The sequence below is a fragment of the Hyperoodon ampullatus genome (assembly GCF_949752795.1).
Source record: "Hyperoodon ampullatus genome assembly, chromosome: 18".
Lineage (NCBI taxonomy): Eukaryota > Metazoa > Chordata > Mammalia > Artiodactyla > Ziphiidae > Hyperoodon > Hyperoodon ampullatus.
The window spans coordinates 62,297,057-62,316,280 of NC_136931.1; the positions used below are offsets into that span (position 1 = coordinate 62,297,057).

General features: G+C 48.5%; 1 protein-coding gene across 1 annotated transcript; it reads left to right on the forward strand.

Moving 5' to 3' along the window:
- Positions 1-12,996: 12,996 nt before the first annotated feature.
- Positions 12,997-13,683, forward strand: LOC307066769 (large ribosomal subunit protein eL32-like). Its single transcript, XM_079724015.1, has 2 exons — positions 12,997-13,107; positions 13,333-13,683. Exons 1-2 carry the CDS (start codon positions 13,012-13,014, stop codon positions 13,642-13,644), a joined length of 408 nt encoding a protein of 135 aa, XP_079580141.1. The 5' UTR covers positions 12,997-13,011; the 3' UTR covers positions 13,645-13,683.
- The last annotated feature ends 5,541 nt before the right edge of the window (positions 13,684-19,224 follow it).

The window sequence follows — 19,224 nt, forward strand, 5'->3', positions numbered from 1 at the left end:
AAAAACAAACAAGGTCGTCTATTTTACCATAATGAAAAGTCCCAAGGTGGGCATAGGCAATATTGATTCAGTGACTCCGGGAGGATCCCATTACTTATTCTGGTTCTTTCCATCTTTCTGCTCTGCCATTCTCAACATGTTGACTTTGCCTCTTGGGCTGGTTTCCTCATGGTGCTGGCATGGCGGTACTTTTCTATACATTACATGCAGACAACACTGTCCAGAGGCAATATAAGGGGACACACTAGTGTCTTATGTCCATTTTTAAGAGAGGGAAGCTGCCCCAGAAGCCCCCAGCAGACTTGTCATTTCTCCTTGGCCAGAATGCCCTTGACTAATTCAATCACAGGGCAAGAGGCATGAGACCACTCCATCAAGACTCTCCTTTGGGAAGTTAGGTTCCAGACATTCTGGAAGAATATACAAATTGCAGAGTCACATGAGCAAGTATGAAGTGTACGAATAAGAAGCAATGGCCTTGGGTAAAGCAACCAAGAAGGTCAACTCCATGAGAGTCAAGGCAAGGAAGACTGGTCACAGGAGCAACCCAGACACAGGAGCACAATCCAGGAGCTTAACGATGCTTGAGGTTCAAGTAGAGCCAGAGTGGTTCCCACCAGAAGGCAGGCCTGGGAAGGTTTCCTGTGGTCTCGCCCTCCTTGAAGAGCCAGGGCACGGTACCAGGTCTGTGGGTCTTGGCCCCACAAACAACGGCCAGACCACATAGAACAGAGCTCTCTGACCCACAACCTCTGTAGCAACAGGCCCAAAACAGGACTTGGTCACTAACTGCCAGCTTCCCTATTTTTTGCCCTTGTCCCACTTACGACCCACTGGAGAAAGCCAGATAAGGTCCCCTGAGCAATCACATAGGATGACCCACTACTAGTTAGCCGGCCTCCAACTTCCATACTCCACACTCAGGACACACCTGAGGCCATTTCTGTTTGTTGCTGTCAAGCTTTCCCTCTCCTGTGCCGGCCTTTGAGCCTTTGCCAAACGCAAAGACTGTGATGGAATCCCCTGCTCTAGCGGGCTCTGAAAAAACATCTTCTGTGGTCCTCATCAGGTGGTCTCCCTTTACTTCCACGGCAGGTCTGGCCGTTGCAAAGGCCCACGAGGAAAGCACGAAGCCGTGCACGGTTCAGACACGAACGTCGCGCCCTCGACCTGTGTCGCAGACGCCCATGAGGAGAATCAGAGTCGTCCATTAATTCGGGGCCGAAGGGCAGAGCTAAAGGGGAGCAACATTCTCAGCCGCAACCCGAGCTGTTGTAAGAGATAAAAAGTTGGGTCGCCGACGCCCAGACACCAAAGGCCTCGACGCTGCCGCTGCCGCCGACGCCCAGAGCAACGGCCGCAGCAGCAACTGGAAAAGCTGCGACCGAAGCGAGAAAAACGGCCGCCACCCCGCGGCCTTCTGGGACTTGTAGTTCGTTGCGCCGAGCGCGCGCACTTCCGCCACCCACCGGAAGTGCCGCCATTACCCGCGCGCGCAGGTGAGCCTGGCCCGGGAACCTGCGTGGGGGGTCCGCTGTACCCCCGAGGCCAACCGAGCTCCAGAACATGGACACGTTTTCTTCCACTGGTACGTGGACTTTGAATTTAACTGGAAGAGAAAGCGTATGTTGTCCAGATGAACAAAGAATTAGGGGCAGTCCTGGCAGAGCAAATGGCATCGGGCAAACTCCGGACCAGGGTGTTGGCCTGTGTTGGTTGTGTTTGGTGATGCCCCAAATTAAGGGCTTGGTGTGAGAAGGGGCTGTATTGGTGAGCAGGACTAGTGGTGTGGAGAGCAGGGACACAAATTCCCTTGTGCGTGAGGACTGGGGTTTGGATTACAGAGCCTCAGTAAGTAGAAGCATCAGGTGGTGGTTAACTCAGTGCAAGGGTTAGTGCCAAGGGAGTGGAAAGAACGAGGAGGACTTTGACTTTCCATGTCTGGTGAGGAGCCAGGATGGAGGCCGCAGTGCAAGAGATGAGGAATCCGTGGTCACTCTCAGCTGTGTTGAGTCCAGGAGTCTTGTCAATGATAGATTTAATCCATAGTTGATCTAAGAAAGAAATGGAACTTAAAAAAAATTATTTGTTTTATTTATTTATTTTTGGCTGCACTGGGTCTTCGTTGCTGCGCGCAGGCTTTCTCTAGTTGCAGCGAGCGGGGGCCACTCTTCGTTGTGGTGTGTGGGCTTCTCACTGGGATGGCTTTTCTTGTTGCGGAGCACAGGCTCTAGGTGCATGGGCTTCAGTAGTTGTGGCACGCAGGCTCAGTAGTGGTGGTTCGCGGGCTCTAGAGCACAGGTTCGGTAGTTGTGGAGCACGCACGGCCTTAGTTGCTCCACAGCATGTGGGATCTTCCCGGACCAGAGCTCGAACCGGTGTCCCCTGCATTGGCAGGCGGATTCTTAACCACTGTGCCACCAGGGAAGCCGAGAAATGGAACATTTTATTCAAGCGAACCTGAGGATTATAACTCAGGAAATAGTCTTTCAGAAAGCTCTGAGGACTGTTCCACCCTAGAGATCAAAGCACAGTTATATCCCTTTTTGAGACAAGGGGTCATATATCAAATGATGAATTGACAGTTTATGTAATCCAGAGCTGCAGTACAAAGCCAGTAGTGGGTCACTGTGACCCCTTACAAAGAAGGAAGTTTGCCTCCTAAGGAGATAGGGTTAATGCAGATACAGGATACACACTAAATGGGAGGGAAGAGACCCACACAAGCAGAGAAAAAGTTTATGTTTAAATTTTTCTTGTCGTAAAATATGAATTTTATTTCATCAAGTCTTTAGAGGCATGGCTGGATGTGAAGGAGGGAATGGCAGTGACAGGGAACCTGGGAGGGAGGTCTAGGCTGGACATAAAGCCTAGGGCAGCCCTTGAAACCCCACCCCCTCACAGGCAGGGAAAGAGGAAACTAGAAAAGGAAAGAGAAAGAGAGGCCACTAGAAAGAGGGACCCCTGCCAGACCAGCCCCCTCCTGGGTCCAGCATGAGGAAAAGAAGGGGAGTTTTATGTCCAACTATAACCAATATAATGAAATCTGCTGTGCGCCTACTGTGTGTCAGCACAATGTTAAGCAATGGTAAATGCAGCTCACATAATCATCACGGCAGCACCCCAAGGCAGGGCCTGCTCTTCTCCCGGATGTCTAGAGATGAGGCTCAGAGAGGTTACGGAGGCCTGTTCAGAGTCCTACAGAGGCACGTGGTGGAACTAGGACTTTGGAAGCAGCCAGTCTGGGGCTTCCCTGGTGACGCAGTGGTTGAGAGTCCGCCTGCCGATGCAGGGGACACGGGTTCGTGCCCCGGTCCGGGAAGATCCCACATGCCGCGGAGCGGCTAGGCCTGTGAGCCATGGCCGCTGAGCCTGCGCGTCCGGAGCCTGTGCTCCACAACGGGGAGGCCACAACAGTGAGAGGCCCGCGTACCGCAAAAAAAAAAAAAAAAAAAAAAAAAGCAGGCAGTCTGGCTGCAGAGGGGAGGTTTTCCCAGCCCTTACCCTGGGGTGTCTCCAGACTAGGAAGAAGAGAATCAGAGGGTAGAAATGGACACGGGTAGTAGGAGATTGCCCGTGGATGGATGGGAATGTCAGAACAAGGTAGCATCATACAGAGTCTTCAGCCGCCTTCTTACGTGTGGTGAACATCTGTGTGTGTGCATGGTGTGGGTGTGCTTTTGGTACAGGCAGGGTGAGAGGGAGTCAAACATAGGGAAGGGTTTGGGGCAAGATTCGGGAGGATTTTTGCCTGGCTGTTTCAGTGGGACTGTCACGTGACTACAGCCAAGATACTAGATGGGCAGAGTATGGGGAGCCACGACAGTGGTAAGTAAAGCAGGGGATAATAGGTGTGGCCCACGGGCAGTGGGGCAGCACCCAGCAGCTCCAGAAGGATGATACCCGCCTCGCAGAGTGCCCTTAGCTGTCCTGGTGCTTTTCATATCCTCCTTGTCCCCATCCCCCACCTCCATTTTTAGAAACCAGCTGATGTTTCATTGGGATATTTTTTAATTGTACGATTAATTGTTTTGACACTGCCTCCACTTCTCTCTATTTAGTATCTTGAAATAAGAAGAAAAACTGGTCCCTCCCTTATTTGAGTGTTGAAGGACTGCTGTGTATCTTTGGGCTCATGGTTCAGACACCCCAGCACGTGCCTCAAGGCATTTACCTTGAGCCTAGGGTAGCCCAGGCCCGGACCCAGGCAGACTGGCCCTCTCCACAACTGGAAAGCTGGCTCGGCCACCTCAGCTGACCTCAGAGCCTTGAACAGGGAGAACACGTGGTCAGAGCCCTGCCTCCCTGCCCCTCACTCACCAAGGGATGGTCCTCAGCTGGCATTGGCCACCCTCTTCTTTGGGGATGGGAATGGACTCAAGAGCGTGGAGATACTTAGGTGGGGCTGAATCCCTAATTTTTCCCCCAACCCCAGCCCTGCCTTCTGAGGACCTCTACCCTCTTCAGGACAGCTTCTCCAGGTATGAGGAGGAAATGGAGGCATATACTCAGCAGATCCTGTCTCAGGTGAGTTGGGGACCTTCACTTTCATTGCCTTAGTCTCCTTGGCTGTAAAATGTGTCCAAGGATAACACCCAACTCCTCAGGCCAGCACACACGAGAGTTCTGTAATGCTGCCCTATGCCTTGGGGTGAAGTCTACAGGCTCCCTGCGTGAACAAGCCAGGAGCTTCACAAACCTGGTTCCCTGGGCCAAGGACCTCCTTCAGGGTCCCAGCATCATACACTTGCCTGTGCTTCCTGGATGCCAGGGGTCAGTTGCACTCATGTCCTGTGAGACTTCCTGGTGCAGGAGGCTGTCTTCATAGTTGCATCAGGGCAGCTTATGCCGAGAAGTTCAGGGACACGTCCAGGTGTCCAGCCAACAAGTCGTGAAGCAGAGAGGCCAACTTGGCTTGGCCCCCAAGGCCAGGGCATGTGGCCCCTTACCTCCTAGCCTCCCTTGAGCATAGGCTTGACCAGCCTTTTCTGTAAAGGGCCAGGTGGGAACTATTTTAGGTTCTTCAGGCCACATACAGCTTCTACCTCATGTTCTTTTTTTTTATGTGGTCCTTTAAAAACATAAAATCCTTTCTCAGCTCTATTAGTCTACTTGGGCTGCTGTAACACAATACCACCCGCTGGGTGGCTTGGACAACGGTCATTTGTTTTCTCACAGTTCTGGAGGCTGGAAGTTCAAGATCAGGGTGCTAGCAGGGTTGGTTTCTGGTGAGGACTCTTTCTGGCTTTCAGATGGTGCCTTCTCTATGTCTTCACATAGTAGGGAGAGAGAGAGGCCTCTGGTTTCTCCTCCTCCTCTTGTAAGGACACTAGTCCCATCACATTAGAGCCCTGCCCTATGACCTCCATTAGCATTAATTACTTCCGTAAAGGCCCTGTCTCCAGATAAGTCACATTGTGGGGTAGGACTTCAACATGGGGATTCATGGGGAAACAATTCAGCTCATGGCATTAGCCTTCTAAAAACACACCACAGCCCTGATTTGTCCCATGGGCCACTGTGTGCTGACCCCTGATTTAGAGCATCCTCTTTGACTGGCTTCCAATCTGTGATTTTGTAGAGAGGCTGGGGATGGGGATCTCCAAGAGGGGTCCCCGTTGTTTCCCAAAACAGAAAATCGGGATCACTGGTGTGACCAGCAGTAGATGAGATACCCAGGCAGAAATGAAAACGCCATGGACCTGAGTCTGGGACTGATCTGAGCAAGGGGTTCTCCCTCCCCGGTACTGTCCTGTCCCCCCACCCTCCTCGTCGAGAAAGCAGGGTCCCATGGTAACACCAGTGATGTTTCAGCCACCTGTGAGCTTCAAGGACGTGGCTGTGACCTTCACATGGGAGGAGTGGGGACAGCTGGACCTGGCCCAGAGGATGCTGTACCGTGAGGTGACTCTGGAGACCTGCAGTCACCTGGTCTCCCTGGGTAAGGCAGGCACTGCCCATCGCAGGACCCAGAGTGAGGCTCATCTCAAGGGTGTGCCCAGGCTGGGCCAAAACGTGCTGGAAGTGGGTCCCTTTGAGATTTGGGTCCTGGTATTGCCGCTCATTCCACCTCCAGAGCAGGTCTGTGGCTTGTGGTTCAGGGAGTGGGAAATCTCCTTGGGAGGGTGTGGGGGCCCTCCTAGTCCATTCACATCTGACCCCAGGGGTGAGGGCTGGGCCTGTCACCAAGCAGAAGACCAAGCCCTCTGTTTTTCCTCCGTTGACCAGGGCTTCTGCTTTCAAAACCGGATGTGATCGCCCGACTGGAGCAAGGGGCGGACCCATGGAGGGTGAAGCAGGGACCTCCCCAAGGTGAGAACAGGCCAGCTGTCCAATGGTTAAGGTCCAAGGAGCAGGGTGGCCGTTTTTGGGGAGTTTGCTCAGGTGTTCTCTGCTGCCTCCTCGTGTCCAACAAGGCAGCTATGTTCTCATCCACATCAGCCTGTCTCTGTGCCCAGCCCACCCACAGAGAACACTTGTTGCTGTCGTCAGGACATGTCTCACACATGGGTTCATTTCTGTCCCCGTCTTCCTCTGGTCTTCACCCCTCTGCTGCTGCATCTCATTCCCATGTCCTCATGCCCCCTCTTTTCCTCCATCCTCTCATCCTGACTTCTACCCAGGGTGGAAGCTCCTCAGCCCTCCCCTTCAGGCTAGTCTTTGCTCTGCCATTTGGGTGATCAGCTCTCCTCCATGTTGGACGTTCCCATGTCTTCAAGATGATCCCAAGGTGTGGTAAAAACTTGTGCATCCAAGCCTTCCAGAAGGATTCCTTCTAAATCTTCCTGGACCTGCTTTCCCACCTCCCCTCATCCCATAGGCCCACCTCCAACCCTGTGTGTCAGCCTAATTGGAATTATTTTTTCTTTTTCTTTTTTTTCTTTTAGAGCTGTATCAAAATACAGTTTACATACCATACAGTTCACCCATTTAAAGTATGCAAAGACTCTTAGTATATTCACGACATGTGTATCCATCACCACAACCTATTTTAGAACATGTTCATCATACTGACTAATTGGGCTGCTTCTGATCTTCTGTTGTTTTGTTTTAATTCATAGACTTTATTTTCTTATTTTATTTATTTATTTATTTATTTAGCTGCGCTGGGTCTTAGTTGCGGCATGTGGGATCTTTAGTCACGGCATGAGAACTCTTAGTTGCGGCATATGGGATCTAGTTCCCTGACCAGGGATCAGACCCCAGCCCCCTGCATTGGGAGCATGGAGTCTTAGCCACTGGACCACCAGGAAAGTCCCCATTGATAGACTTTATGTTTTAGAGCAGTGTCATGCTTACAGAATGTACAGAATTCCCGTATACCACCCCACCCCACACAGTTTCCCCTATTATTAATGTCTTGCATTCTTCGGCACATTTGTTACAGTCGGTGAGCTTATATTGATAAATTATTATCAACAGAGATCAACAGTTTACATTAGGTTCACTGTGGTGGTGTACGTTCTGTGGGTTTGGACAAATATATAATGTTATATGTGCACCACTATAGTATCGTGCAGAGTAGTTCCACTGCCCTAAAAATCCTCTGTGCGCCACCTATTCACCCTCCCTCCACCCTAACGCCTGGTAACCACTGATTATTTTACTGTCTCTGTAGTTTTACCTTTTCCAGAATATCATATAGTTGGAATCATGCAGTACGTGTTCTTTGCTGAGTGGCTGCTTTCATTTAGCAATAAACAACATGTTTGTCCTTTATACCACCTTGCCCCAGCCTGGAGGTGTTTATAATTTATCTCATGTGTTCCTGCGCCTTTTTACTCTGTTACTCTCTTGCCTGCAGCTTCTGTTATTTCTTACTTCTGAACTCTTACCTACTTTTACTTACCCTTGGTTCTCAAATGACATCATTCTGAATTTAGTTTACCAACAGTGTCTTCTCTTCTGTCATAGACGTTACTTTCTTGCTGACCCGCACAATCTGTCTTCCTCATTTCAAGATCTTGGTGCAGATGCTACTGTAGAATTTTAACCTCCTTTGCCCAGTTTCCAACAGCCAGGCACATCTTGGACATATCTTAGCCACTCAAAGATTTCTTTCCTTTCCTCCTCCAAATACCCTTTCACTCCCCTTCATGGGGCTGTTGTTTCATTTGAAAAGTTCTCATCATCAGAGATTCCAAGTCAGCACCCCAAAGGAACACAGCAGAGTCTTGGGAAGGAGAACAGTGCTGGTCGTGGGAGGGGTTGGGCATAGATAAGGACCTTCCCCATGAGGGAAAGAAGGTCTTTGTTGGGCAGAAGGGAAACGTCCTCCTGGAAGTCAAAGGATAGCCGGAGAGTGTAGGTCATACTTTGCCAAATGGAGGATACTTATCTCCTTGGCAGGCATAGGGAGAGAAGCATGGGACCCTGGGCAAAGGCCTTGCTATTACTGGATGTGGGTGGCTACCTGACTGAAAAGGACAGTATGTGGGCAAAGTGACAAGTAAAAAGGGAAACCTGGAGGATGCAGGCGAGGATCCTGAGCTGGGAGCCTGTGGCACTCTTCGTTAAAGGCCCAGTATCTTCAGCAAGCGGAGGAATCCCCTTTAGAACAATAATAAGGGTGATGACATCAACAGTACCGTGTAGAGCAGTGCACCGTGTGCCAGACACTGTGTGAGGCTCACGTGCTGATTCGTTTACACCTCAAAGTAACCCTTGTTAGCTAAGCATTTGTATTCCTAGCTTACTGCCAAGGAAATCGAGCCTCAGAAGTCGCCAGCTGGTGGAGTCCACCTGTGGCCCAGTCTGGCCAAGCACCCTGCTTCAGGGACCACAGCACTTTTCTGGGGAGTCTGTGACATCAATTCTGGAGTGGTTAAAGGGCCTTTTTTTTCTCTGTGGGCTGCCTGAAGTGACGGTAGAAATGGTGCATTAAGAATATTAAATTAGTGTTGGTATTTGGGATCTTGTTTCAAGATCCAGCACCAGGAAGTGGATAGACTAAGATTGTGGATCATATGGTTGAGGTACATGTTAAGATCCTGTTTCCTGTGACTGCTATTACAGATTACCAACTTGGTGGCTTAAAACAACACAAATTGATTCTCCCACAGTTCTGGAGGCTACAAGTCCAAAATCAGTATCATTGAGTTAAAATCAAGGTGCAGCAGGGCCATGCTCCCTCCGGAGGCTCCAGTAGGGAATCCATTCCTTGTCTCTTCCAGGTTCTGGTGGCTGTGGGATTCCTTGGTCTCTGCCCACATCACTTCAGTCTTTAAGGCCAACCCCTTCAGATCTCTTTGCTCTGTGTTCAGAATGCTTTCTCTGTGTGGGTCAAATCTCCTTCTGCCTCCCTCATATAAGGACACTTGTGATAATATTTGGGGCCCATCCAGATAATCTCCCCATCTCAAATCCTTAACACATCTGTAAAGATCCTTTTTCCAAACAAGGTGTCCTGTTGACAGGTCCCAGCAAAGAGAACGTAGGTATCTGTTGTGGTGATCGAGGGCTTTATACCTTCAGACCCAAACGTTTTGTGTGAATTTCTCCTTTAAGCCTCACCCTTCCCTGCTTAGTTCATGCCTCTGCTCCCTCTTTGGGGACCAGTCCTCCTGAGTCATCTCTGCATCATCTTTGCTTGCATTTTTGTATTTTACCACTGATTTCCTCTTTGCTGAGCCATCCCTTCCTTTCACACCCTGCATGAAATTACAGTCCCTGGATTAGAAACAAACCCAGAGATACCTCTCATACTTGGTGGTCTCCTTCATCCCACTCTCCCCTTCTAATGCCTCTCCAGGAATTCAGGCAATTTGGATTTCTTTCAGACTGGAAGACTACCCTTGAAAAGAAAGAATCAGCTTCTGAAGAGGGTATTGCTGTGGAAGAGCCGTCTCACCACATGGAAATGAAACACTGTGTACAGGAGGAGGGCCCCTGGTTGGTGTCATTAGGAGAAGTGCAGCATTGGAGGGACCAGCTAGGGAAGCACCAGGGGGACTCTCTGAGTCAAACAGTACTTACCTCAGAGAGACTTTTTGCTCAAGGGGGTAGTTATCTGAGTCTAAGCCTTCTGCCTCCAACATTACCCACAAGAACACATTTCCATAAGCTCAACTCACAGGTTAAAAGGTTGAAACAGAACTCGGTTTTCATTAATCATCAGAAAAACTGGGCTGATCTGAAGTCCTGTGAAGATCATCAAAGTGCTAGAGCCTTCTGTCAGAGCATTTACTTGAATAAAATTGCAAATGTTGAAACGGGAAATAAAAAACCTTATGATTATACTGCCAGTAGTGACTCTTTCAACTGTGGTACCTCCCTTCATTTTCTTAATAGAATTTTTTCAGCAGAGAATGGCAGTGACAGTACGGACGATGGAAACAGCATTAACCATAGCATGTCTCTGCATGAACACAAGCCAGTGGATTTTGGAGAAGGTCAGTACGAGTGCGATGAATGCCTTGTACAAACCGAAATAAGTGATCGTGGAGAGGCACCATTCAGATGTGAGGAGGACTGTGGTGCCTTCCATGTGGCCTCATCTTTTCCTGACTGTGACATCATTCAGACTGGAAAGAAGTCATATGCATGTAATCAGTGTGCAAAATCTTTCAGCTGTTGCTCTAAGCTTGTTGTACACAAGAGAACACACACAGGAGAAAAGCCATATGAATGTACTCGGTGTGGGAAGTCTTTCAGCCAGAGCTATGACCTGGTTGTACACCAGAGAACTCACACTGGAGAAAGGCCCTATGAATGCAGCCAGTGTGGGAAATCCTTCACCCAGAGTTCCAAACTTATTAGGCATCAACGAACTCACACTGGAGAAAAACCATATAAATGTCATGAATGTGGAAAATCTTTCAGGTGGAACTCTAACCTTACTGTTCATCAAAGAATTCATACTGGAGAGAAACCTTATGAGTGTGCTCATTGTGGAAAGTCCTTCAGTCAAAGCTCTGACTTTGTTGCACATAAAAGGACTCACACTGGAGAGAAACCCTATAAATGTAATCAGTGTGGAAAATCTTTCATTCGAAGCACTCAGCTTATTAGGCATCTGCGAATTCACACTGGAGAGAAGCCATATAAATGCGATCAGTGTGACAAAGCCTTCACTGGGAGCTCTCACCTTATTGAACATCAGAGAACTCATACTGGAGAGAAACCGTTTGAATGTAATCAGTGTGGGAAAGGCTTCACTGGGAGCTCTCACCTTCTTTCACATCAGAGAATTCATTCTGGAGAGAAACCGTATGAGTGTAATGACTGTGGGAAAGCTTTTCGGCAGCGATCTCAGCTGCTTGTGCATCAGCGAACACATACTGGAGAGAAACCTTATGAATGTAGTCATTGTGGAAAAGCTTTCAGCCAGAGGTCTCCCCTCATTGTGCATCAGAGAATACACATTGGAGAGAAGCCCTATCAGTGTAACATGTGTGCTAAAGCCTTCAGTCAGAGGTCACGCCTTATTGAACATCAGAGAACACATACTGGAGAAAAGCCCTATGAATGCATTGACTGTGGTAAAGCCTTCAATGATCGATCAACCCTTACAAAACACGAGAGAACACACACTGGGGAAAAACCCTATGAATGTAATCATTGTGAAAAGGCCTTTAGCCAGCGGTGTCAACTTACTAGGCATCAGAGAATCCATACTGGAGAGAAACCCTATGAATGTAATGAGTGTGGAAAAGCTTTCAGTTATAGTACATCCCTTATTCAACATGAGAAAACCCATGGGAGAGAAACACTATGAATAATCAAGATGGAAAAGCTCACTGCCAGACTTTCTTTACTAGACATCAGATGACCAAGGTATGATTCTCAGAGTGTAGTCTAGTGATGACATACATCAGAATTGCTTGGAATGTGTGTGTTGAAACTGCATATTACCAAGCTTACCCTCATTTTACTACATCAGAATATCTAGCAGTAAAACCCAGGAGCCTGCAGTTTCCAGAAGGAGCACACGTGATTTGTATGTATACTAAAATTTATATACTTCTGCATTTAGGTCATGAATATGACCACTGATGAAAAACAGTCAGAGCTCTCAGCAGAAGTTAGAAAACTCAGAATGGAGCTCTACCCACCAGATAATCTTTTTAGTGCATACAGCCACCCAAACTCAATCAGACATCTCCACATTTATGGAAATGATGGGGAACTGAAAGATACTGTTTACACAGAGCCCCAAACACTCAACCTAAGAAGAAACCATTGCATGAGGAAGTTGGTGTTTGGAAATGAAGTTTGAAGACAGCCATGTTTAGTGTAAACCAGCAATTAAAAACACCAATTGGGGAATTTTTTGGTGGTCCAATGTTTAGGACTTGGTCCTTTCACTGTCGGGGCCTGGGTTCTATCAACGGTCAGGGAACTAAGATCCTGCTGCGTGGTGTGGCAAAAATAAACGGAAGACAAATTGAAGGAAAACTAATGATGGGAAGTATTCTAAAATGATTTTTATTGGGATTAAAAGTAGACTGAATTTTTCAGGGACTCTGTCATGCTCTAACTTAAGTTTGTTGCTCAGTTAGGTTGACTAATCAAAAGATGTCAAGTGAAGTAAAAACAGGACTCCAAACAGTATATACACAGAACGTTACAACATATAAAATCATGTGCACAGATGGTTGGTTAAGAAGGTCAACTCGGCAGCATGTTCAAAAAAAGGCTGAAGTGTAAATCAATGGTGAAGCAAGTGGGAGAGGCCATTATTGCAGGTTTGAGCAAGGTAAAAGCAGGTGAGAGCATCGCCTGGAGATGCAGAGTGGAAGAGGCTGTAGCTAGGAACTTGCAAAGAGGGAGCTGCAGGAGTGGAGGTCACAGCCCCCCTCTCAGAGCTGTAGACTGACAAGTGGGGCAGGAAAGCGGGGTTCATTGAAGGTCTGTCCGTGAAACTCCTAATTTGCTCTCCCTTCTCTTGCATTAAGTATCTGACCATGGGTAAGCAAAAAATATAGTAGAGAATGAATTATGTGCTATAAAAAAAAGTCTGAGGTCCCCGGCGCTGCCTACGGAGGTGGCCGCCATCTCTTACTCGGCATCATGGCTACCCCCAGACCCCTCGTGAAGCCCAAGATCATCAAAAAGAGGACCAAGAAGTTCATCCTGCACCAGTCAGACCAATATGTCAAAATTAAGCGGGGGCTTCTCTGGTGGCCCAGTGGTTGAGAGTCCGCCTGCCAATGCAGGGGACACGGGTTCATGCCCAGGTCCGGGAAGATCCCACATGCCGCGGAGCAGCTGGGCCCGTGAGCCATGGCCGCTGAGCCTGCGTGTCCAGAGCCTGTGCTCCAAAACGGGAGAGGCCACAACAGTGAGAGGCCCGTGTATCACAAAAAAAATAAAAAATAAAAAAAAATTAAGCGGAACTGGCAGAAACCCAGAGGCATTGACAACAGGGTGCGCGAGAGATTCAAGGGCCAGATCTTGATGCCCAACATCGGTTACTGGAGCAAGAAGAAAACAAAGCACATGCTGCCCAGTGGCTTCCAGAAGTTCCTGGTCCACAACGTCAAGGAGCTTGAAGTGCTGCTGATGTGCAACAAGTCTTACTGTGCTGAGATTGCGCACAACGTCTCCTCCAAGAACCGCAAAGCCATTGTGGAGAGAGCAGCCCAGCTGGCCATCAGAGTTACCAATCCCAACACCAGGCTGCGCAGCAAAGAAAATGAATAGACAGCTCGTGTGCACGTTTTGTTTAATAAAACCATAAAACGGCCAAAAAAAAAAAAAAAGTCCGAGGGACTAGGGAATCTGGTGTATTATGCTCCAGAACAAGTGCTGCCTTATTTTGGCATTTCAAGGACATTCATCCTAACAGCTGGTTCTTACCCTTTTAATCCTAAAGCAAAGTGTGCCATTAAACCAGCCCCACCCATCTGTGGAGCTTCCCCTCTGCTTTCTGATAGCTTCTTCAATATCATGAGAGCTAGGGAGTGAAAGATTAAGAAAGCTTCCAATGTGAATGAAAAAATATCTGGGGTTTCCCTGGTGGTGCTGTGGTTAAGAATCCGCCTGCCAATGCAGGTGACATGGGTTCGAGCCCTGGTCCGGGAAGATCCCACATGCCGCAGAGCAGCTAAGCCCGTGTGCCACAACTACTGAGCCTGCACTCTAGAGCCCGCGAGCTACAACTACTGAAGCCCACGCACCTAGAGCCCGTGACCCGCAACAAGAGAAGCCACCGCAATGAGGAGCCCCCGCTCGCCACAACTAGAGAAAGCCCACACACAGCAACGAAGACCCAACGCAGCCAAAAATAAATAAATAAAATTATTTTTTTAAATCTAAGATAAAAAAAAGGCCAAAGAGAAGAGATATTCAGGAGAAATAAATATTTTATATGTTTTATTCTAGGAGTGAGTCAAGAAATAATTGCAAATGAAAAATAAACCCAAGATGCTCTTTTAAAAAGAATAGCCTTCCTGAAATTAAAAGTAAGACTGTTGGGCCAAAAAGAAAAGAAAAGAAAGAAAGAAAAAGGGAAACTTCTCCAGAGCTGAAAGATCTTCAGATCATGGATAAATCCATGCAGCATGAGAAATTGAGAACACAATTAAAAAGACCTCACAGACTGGGACTTCCCAGGTGGTGCAGTGGTTAAGAATCCGCCTGCTAATGCAGGTGACACAGGTTCGAGCCCTGGTCCGGGAAGATCCCTCATGCCACAGAGCAACTAAGCCCGTGCACCACAACTACTGAGCCTGCACTCTAGAGCCCGGGAGCCACAACTACTGAAGCCCGTGTGCCTAGAGCCTGTGCACCGCAACAAGAGAAGCCACCATGAGGAGCCCCTGCTTGCCACAACTAGAGAAAGCCCGCGCAGCAACAAAGACCCAAGACAGCCACACACACATCACAGAAACTTCTGGAAAGAATTTTGAAAGAAAAGGAATATTTTTTAAGAAAAAGGAATGTTTCTTCTAATTAAAAAAAAGTTAATCAGAGACTTCAAAGTAAGCAAATTGTTCAAGAAAATGTACAGATTGTACAAGACAATTGCAGTCCAAATGTGAAGCAAATTTTTTTAATATAAATTTATTTACTTTTGGCTGCATTGGGTCTTCAATGCTGCACCTGGGCTTTCTCTGTTTACGGCGAGTGGGGGCTACTCTTCGTTGCGGTGCATGGGCTTCTCATTGCCATGGCTTCTCTTGTTGGGGAGCACGGGCTCTGGGCTCACGGGCTTCAGTAGTTCTGGCACTCGGGCTCAGGAGTTGTGGCTCTCGGGCTCTAGAGCACAGGCTCAGTAGTTGTGGCGCACGAGCTTAGTTGCTCTGTGGCATGTGGGATCTTCCCAGACCAGGGCTTGAACCCGTGTCCCCTGCGTTGGCAGGTGGATTCTTAACCACTGCGCCACCAGGAAAGCCGCTGAAGCAAACTTTAGAAAGGAGTATTCATTTGACCCTTGTGTTAGTAATTCTTCCTGGAAGAGGCAGAGGACTCAGGAAATCGGAAAACAAGGGGGAAACAGAATTGTGTTGATGGGCCGTCACTGAACAGTGTTTGCAGAGCTCCGAGAGAAACAGTAGATACTGTTCATTTTCATGTTTCAATTTTAGGAAGAAACCCAGATCTGTGACAGAATAGATTTCATAATGGCAACAGAGTGGCGTGCCATTGTTCCCAGTCCTGTCACCAATAGTCATGGCACAGCCTGTGACTGTTACAAAGTAGAAAGGGGAAGAGAAGTAGAAAGGAGGGAGTGTATCCCCGTATCATCATCTTAGGAAGCGGGCTTTTAAATACAATACTTTAGCTTACTTAGGAGACCAAAACTAGAGCTCAAAACAGTAACATGACAAAAAGTTGGAAGCAAATAGAAGAGCAGCGACGTGAGTCAAATCTAAATTCCTCATCAGAGCAGGAAGCCAGTAAAGTCTATAGACTGAAAGATCAGAATTGCAGAGGTGGCCTCAGGAAGAACCAGAATAGAAATGGCTGACAGTGGTTGATGGGATTTGTGACTGTTGGGTAAGGTGCGGCGGGAGACAACTGCTTTCCATGTTAAACCTTCTGTCGTGTCTTACTCCCTGGTGGTGCACTTCTTACTTGGGTAACATTATTTCAAATGTGTACGTATAGGTGAGCAAAACTACAGTGCATGAAGACATCTGCAGTTGATTTGGGGGTTATGTACACGTTTCCTTTTGATTCAGTGTCCCTGTAAATTGAAGATTAAAGAAGCAAGAGCTTGAAAAGATGTCAGGCTCTTCTGTTTTGCCAATCAGAGTTGATTCCAGTAGAGCAGGAAGGCTCCATGGCTTCTTAGAATTCCTTGGAGTCCTTTTAAGGCTCTAAGACTTTATTTTCTAGAAGCCTTATCACCAGGAAGTCAGTGGGCCCCAGAGAGGTGCTGGTATCCTGGGACACCTGGGCGGACAAGACAGGTGTGTGAATTTGTATAACCACCACATACTGAATGTACTCCCCCAAGGTCACTCTGGCAGTTACCTGGTATTTACTTTCCATAAGACCCTATAAGTAACGGCCCACATGATTCATATGAGACTCGGAGTTCGAGACAGGAAATGCCTTCCTACAGTGGCCGGGACAGAACAGAGGGGACTTTGCTGCCTGGTCAGGCAGTTGGTCCTGCTGCTGAGACCAACCTTATGTAGCTTTCAGAAGACGCTGGGGCCTGGGAGGAAGGACTTGCGCAATGGATCTAGCAAAGTGAGTGTTGTTTGACGATTCTTGTTGACCAAACACCTGAGAGACATTTCCATTCAGCAAGTCTTAAAAGTAGCCTTGTTCAGTGAAGGCACTATTTAGGGACTCAGTACGGAAGATGCGTGTGATGCCGCAGTGCCCTCAAGTCCTTCTTCCCAAGATGGGGACGCCACACAGGAGCATAGGGGTTATGGGTTCCTGGAGACCACACCCTGCGGGAATCACACAAGAAGGATGCATGTAGGGGGCTGGGGGAGATGGAAGACAGAAGTTGCTGTGTACACCGTGAGTGCTTCAGGCCCTGCTCTGAGAGGGGTTCTACCCTTTCATAAATCGGAAACCGGAGGCTCTTAAGGACCCAAGAAGTGGGCTCATTTGAAATAGGAACCTGAGACCTTTCTGCCCAAATGATTCTCATACCCAGTGGTTCCAAATCAAAACGTACATAAGACACACCTGAAAGGAAGTGTTAGAATTACAGCTATTGGACCCATCTTAACATGTTGTAAAGAGTAATCTCAGGCTCCCCTGGTGGCGCAGTGGTTGAGAGTCCTCCTGCCGATGCAGAGGACACGGGTTCGTGCCCCAGTCTGGGAAGATCCCACATGCCCGTGAGCCATGGCCACTGAGCCTGCGCGTCCGGAGCGTGTGCTCCGCAATGGGAGAGGCCACAACAGTGAGAGGCCCGCGTACCGCAAAAAAAAAAAAAAAAAAAAAAGTAATCTCAAAATTGTATATCCATGTATCTATTTCCTCTTTGTTGGTTTCACTTATATTTGTGGCTTAATTTTTAGAAGACCTTAAACAGATACCACACCTGTGTTACATGTGACCCAGGGGCTCCTTTTAACAGAAATCCATTCTCCCTGCCCACCCCCACCGCTGCTTTTTAAAACACAGATACCAAAATAATCATAATGTATTTTTGATACAACCAGTAGTGAATCTATTGGTGGCCCACAAGACCACTCCCACATCTAGAGATTTTTCTAGAATTCATGGGGCTCAGCATCTAACTGTATTCACGGCTGAGATTTACGGCAGTGGTGTACTAAGGATACACAGTTGTTGGGACTTCCTTGGTGGTCCAGTGGGTAAGTCTGTGTGCTCCCAATGCAGGGGGACCAGATTCAATCCCTGGTCGGGGAACTAGATCCCACATGCCATGTGGCACAGCCAAAAACTTAAGAATAAAAGTAAAGGATACGGGGCTTCCCTGGCGGCGCAGTGGTTAAGAATCCGCCTGCCAATGCAGGAGACACGGGTTCGAGCTCTGGTCCAGGAAGATCCCACATGCCGCGAAGCAACTAAGCCCGTGCGCCACAACTACTGAGCCTGCGAGCCACAACTACTGAAGCCCACGCACTTAGAGCCCGTGCTCCTCAACAAGAGAAGCCACCAAAGAAGCCCGCGCACCACAACAAAGAGTAGCCCCCATTCGCCACTACTGGAGAAAGCCGGCGCGCAGCAACAAAGACCCAACACAGCCAAAAATAAAATAAATAAATATATATATTAAAAAAACTTTAAATAAATAAATAAAGAGCTGTTCCCAAGGAGAAGATAATAGACTCAACACCCCACCACCACCTTCTCCACCCTCTGGGGAGCTGCTGCTAAGGGGAAGGCAATAGATCCTCCTGGGACCTTCTCTGCCCACGGAGAAAGGATACCACCAGGAAATTTTGTTGGGCTCCCAGCAGAAGCCAGATTCGGTCTGGAGGCTGCCTGATCCGTGGTTCCCACAGCCACGGTGAGTGGTGAGTGAACACATGTTCCTCCTGGCACCGCAGGCCTGCTGGGGTTGGGTCCTGGGTGGGATTGCAGGGGAGATGCCCAGCAGATTGTAGAGCGGTGGTTGGACTGAAGCGGAGAGACGCAGGAGCAGCAAAGGGATGACAGGGATGGGAGTGAGTGCGGAAACCGCGCGCCCCTTGGAAGCCGGCTGCCCCATCCCCGCGGCTACCCCATCCCCGCAGTGACCACGGTCGTTCACCCTTTTGTCATGTTTGTGGTTTACTGTTTGTCTCTCCCCACTATACCAACAGCCCCGTGGGGGCGGGCGAGTATCTCTGTTCTCTGCCTTGCTGTGCCTGGTTCCTAGCACACAGTACATGATCAAATAAATATTTGTTCTGGTTCGACTGCATCCTGGTGAACATCTGCTTTTCCTTTCTTCTTTTCTAATAAACTTTTTAATGGACTCTAACAGAACCACAGATATGACCCTTCACAAAGGAATACCCCAAATCGAGAAACAGAACATGATCAGCTCTCAGAACCCGCCTGTGCCCCCTCTGGGCCACTAGCCCCCTAAACCTATTCTATTAACAAAATCTTTAAACGTTCATGTAATTGTAAAGCATCGAAATATTTTAAGCACAACGTCAGTATACGATCCACAGACAAACAAGGAAAGCCCCAGGCCTCCTCCTGCGCCTTTCCACCTGGGAAGAGCAGGCCCAGATTGCAACCCGGGCCGTGGCATTCCAGGTTGCAGACTGGCTTTCCGATGCCAGGCCACAGGGCGCAGATTGGCGTTTGGAAGCGGGGCCGCAGGACGCGGACTGGCATTTGGTCTGG

Excerpts from the sequence above, each read along its gene's own strand:
- LOC307066769 (XM_079724015.1), top strand. The coding sequence starts at position 13,012 with ATGGCTACCCCCAGACCCCTCGTGAAGCCCAAGATCATCAAAAAGAGG. Across the intron at positions 13,108-13,332 it reads ACCAATATGTCAAAATTAAG|CGGAACTGGCAGAAACCCAG; the intron begins CGGGGGCTTCTC and ends AAAAAAATTAAG.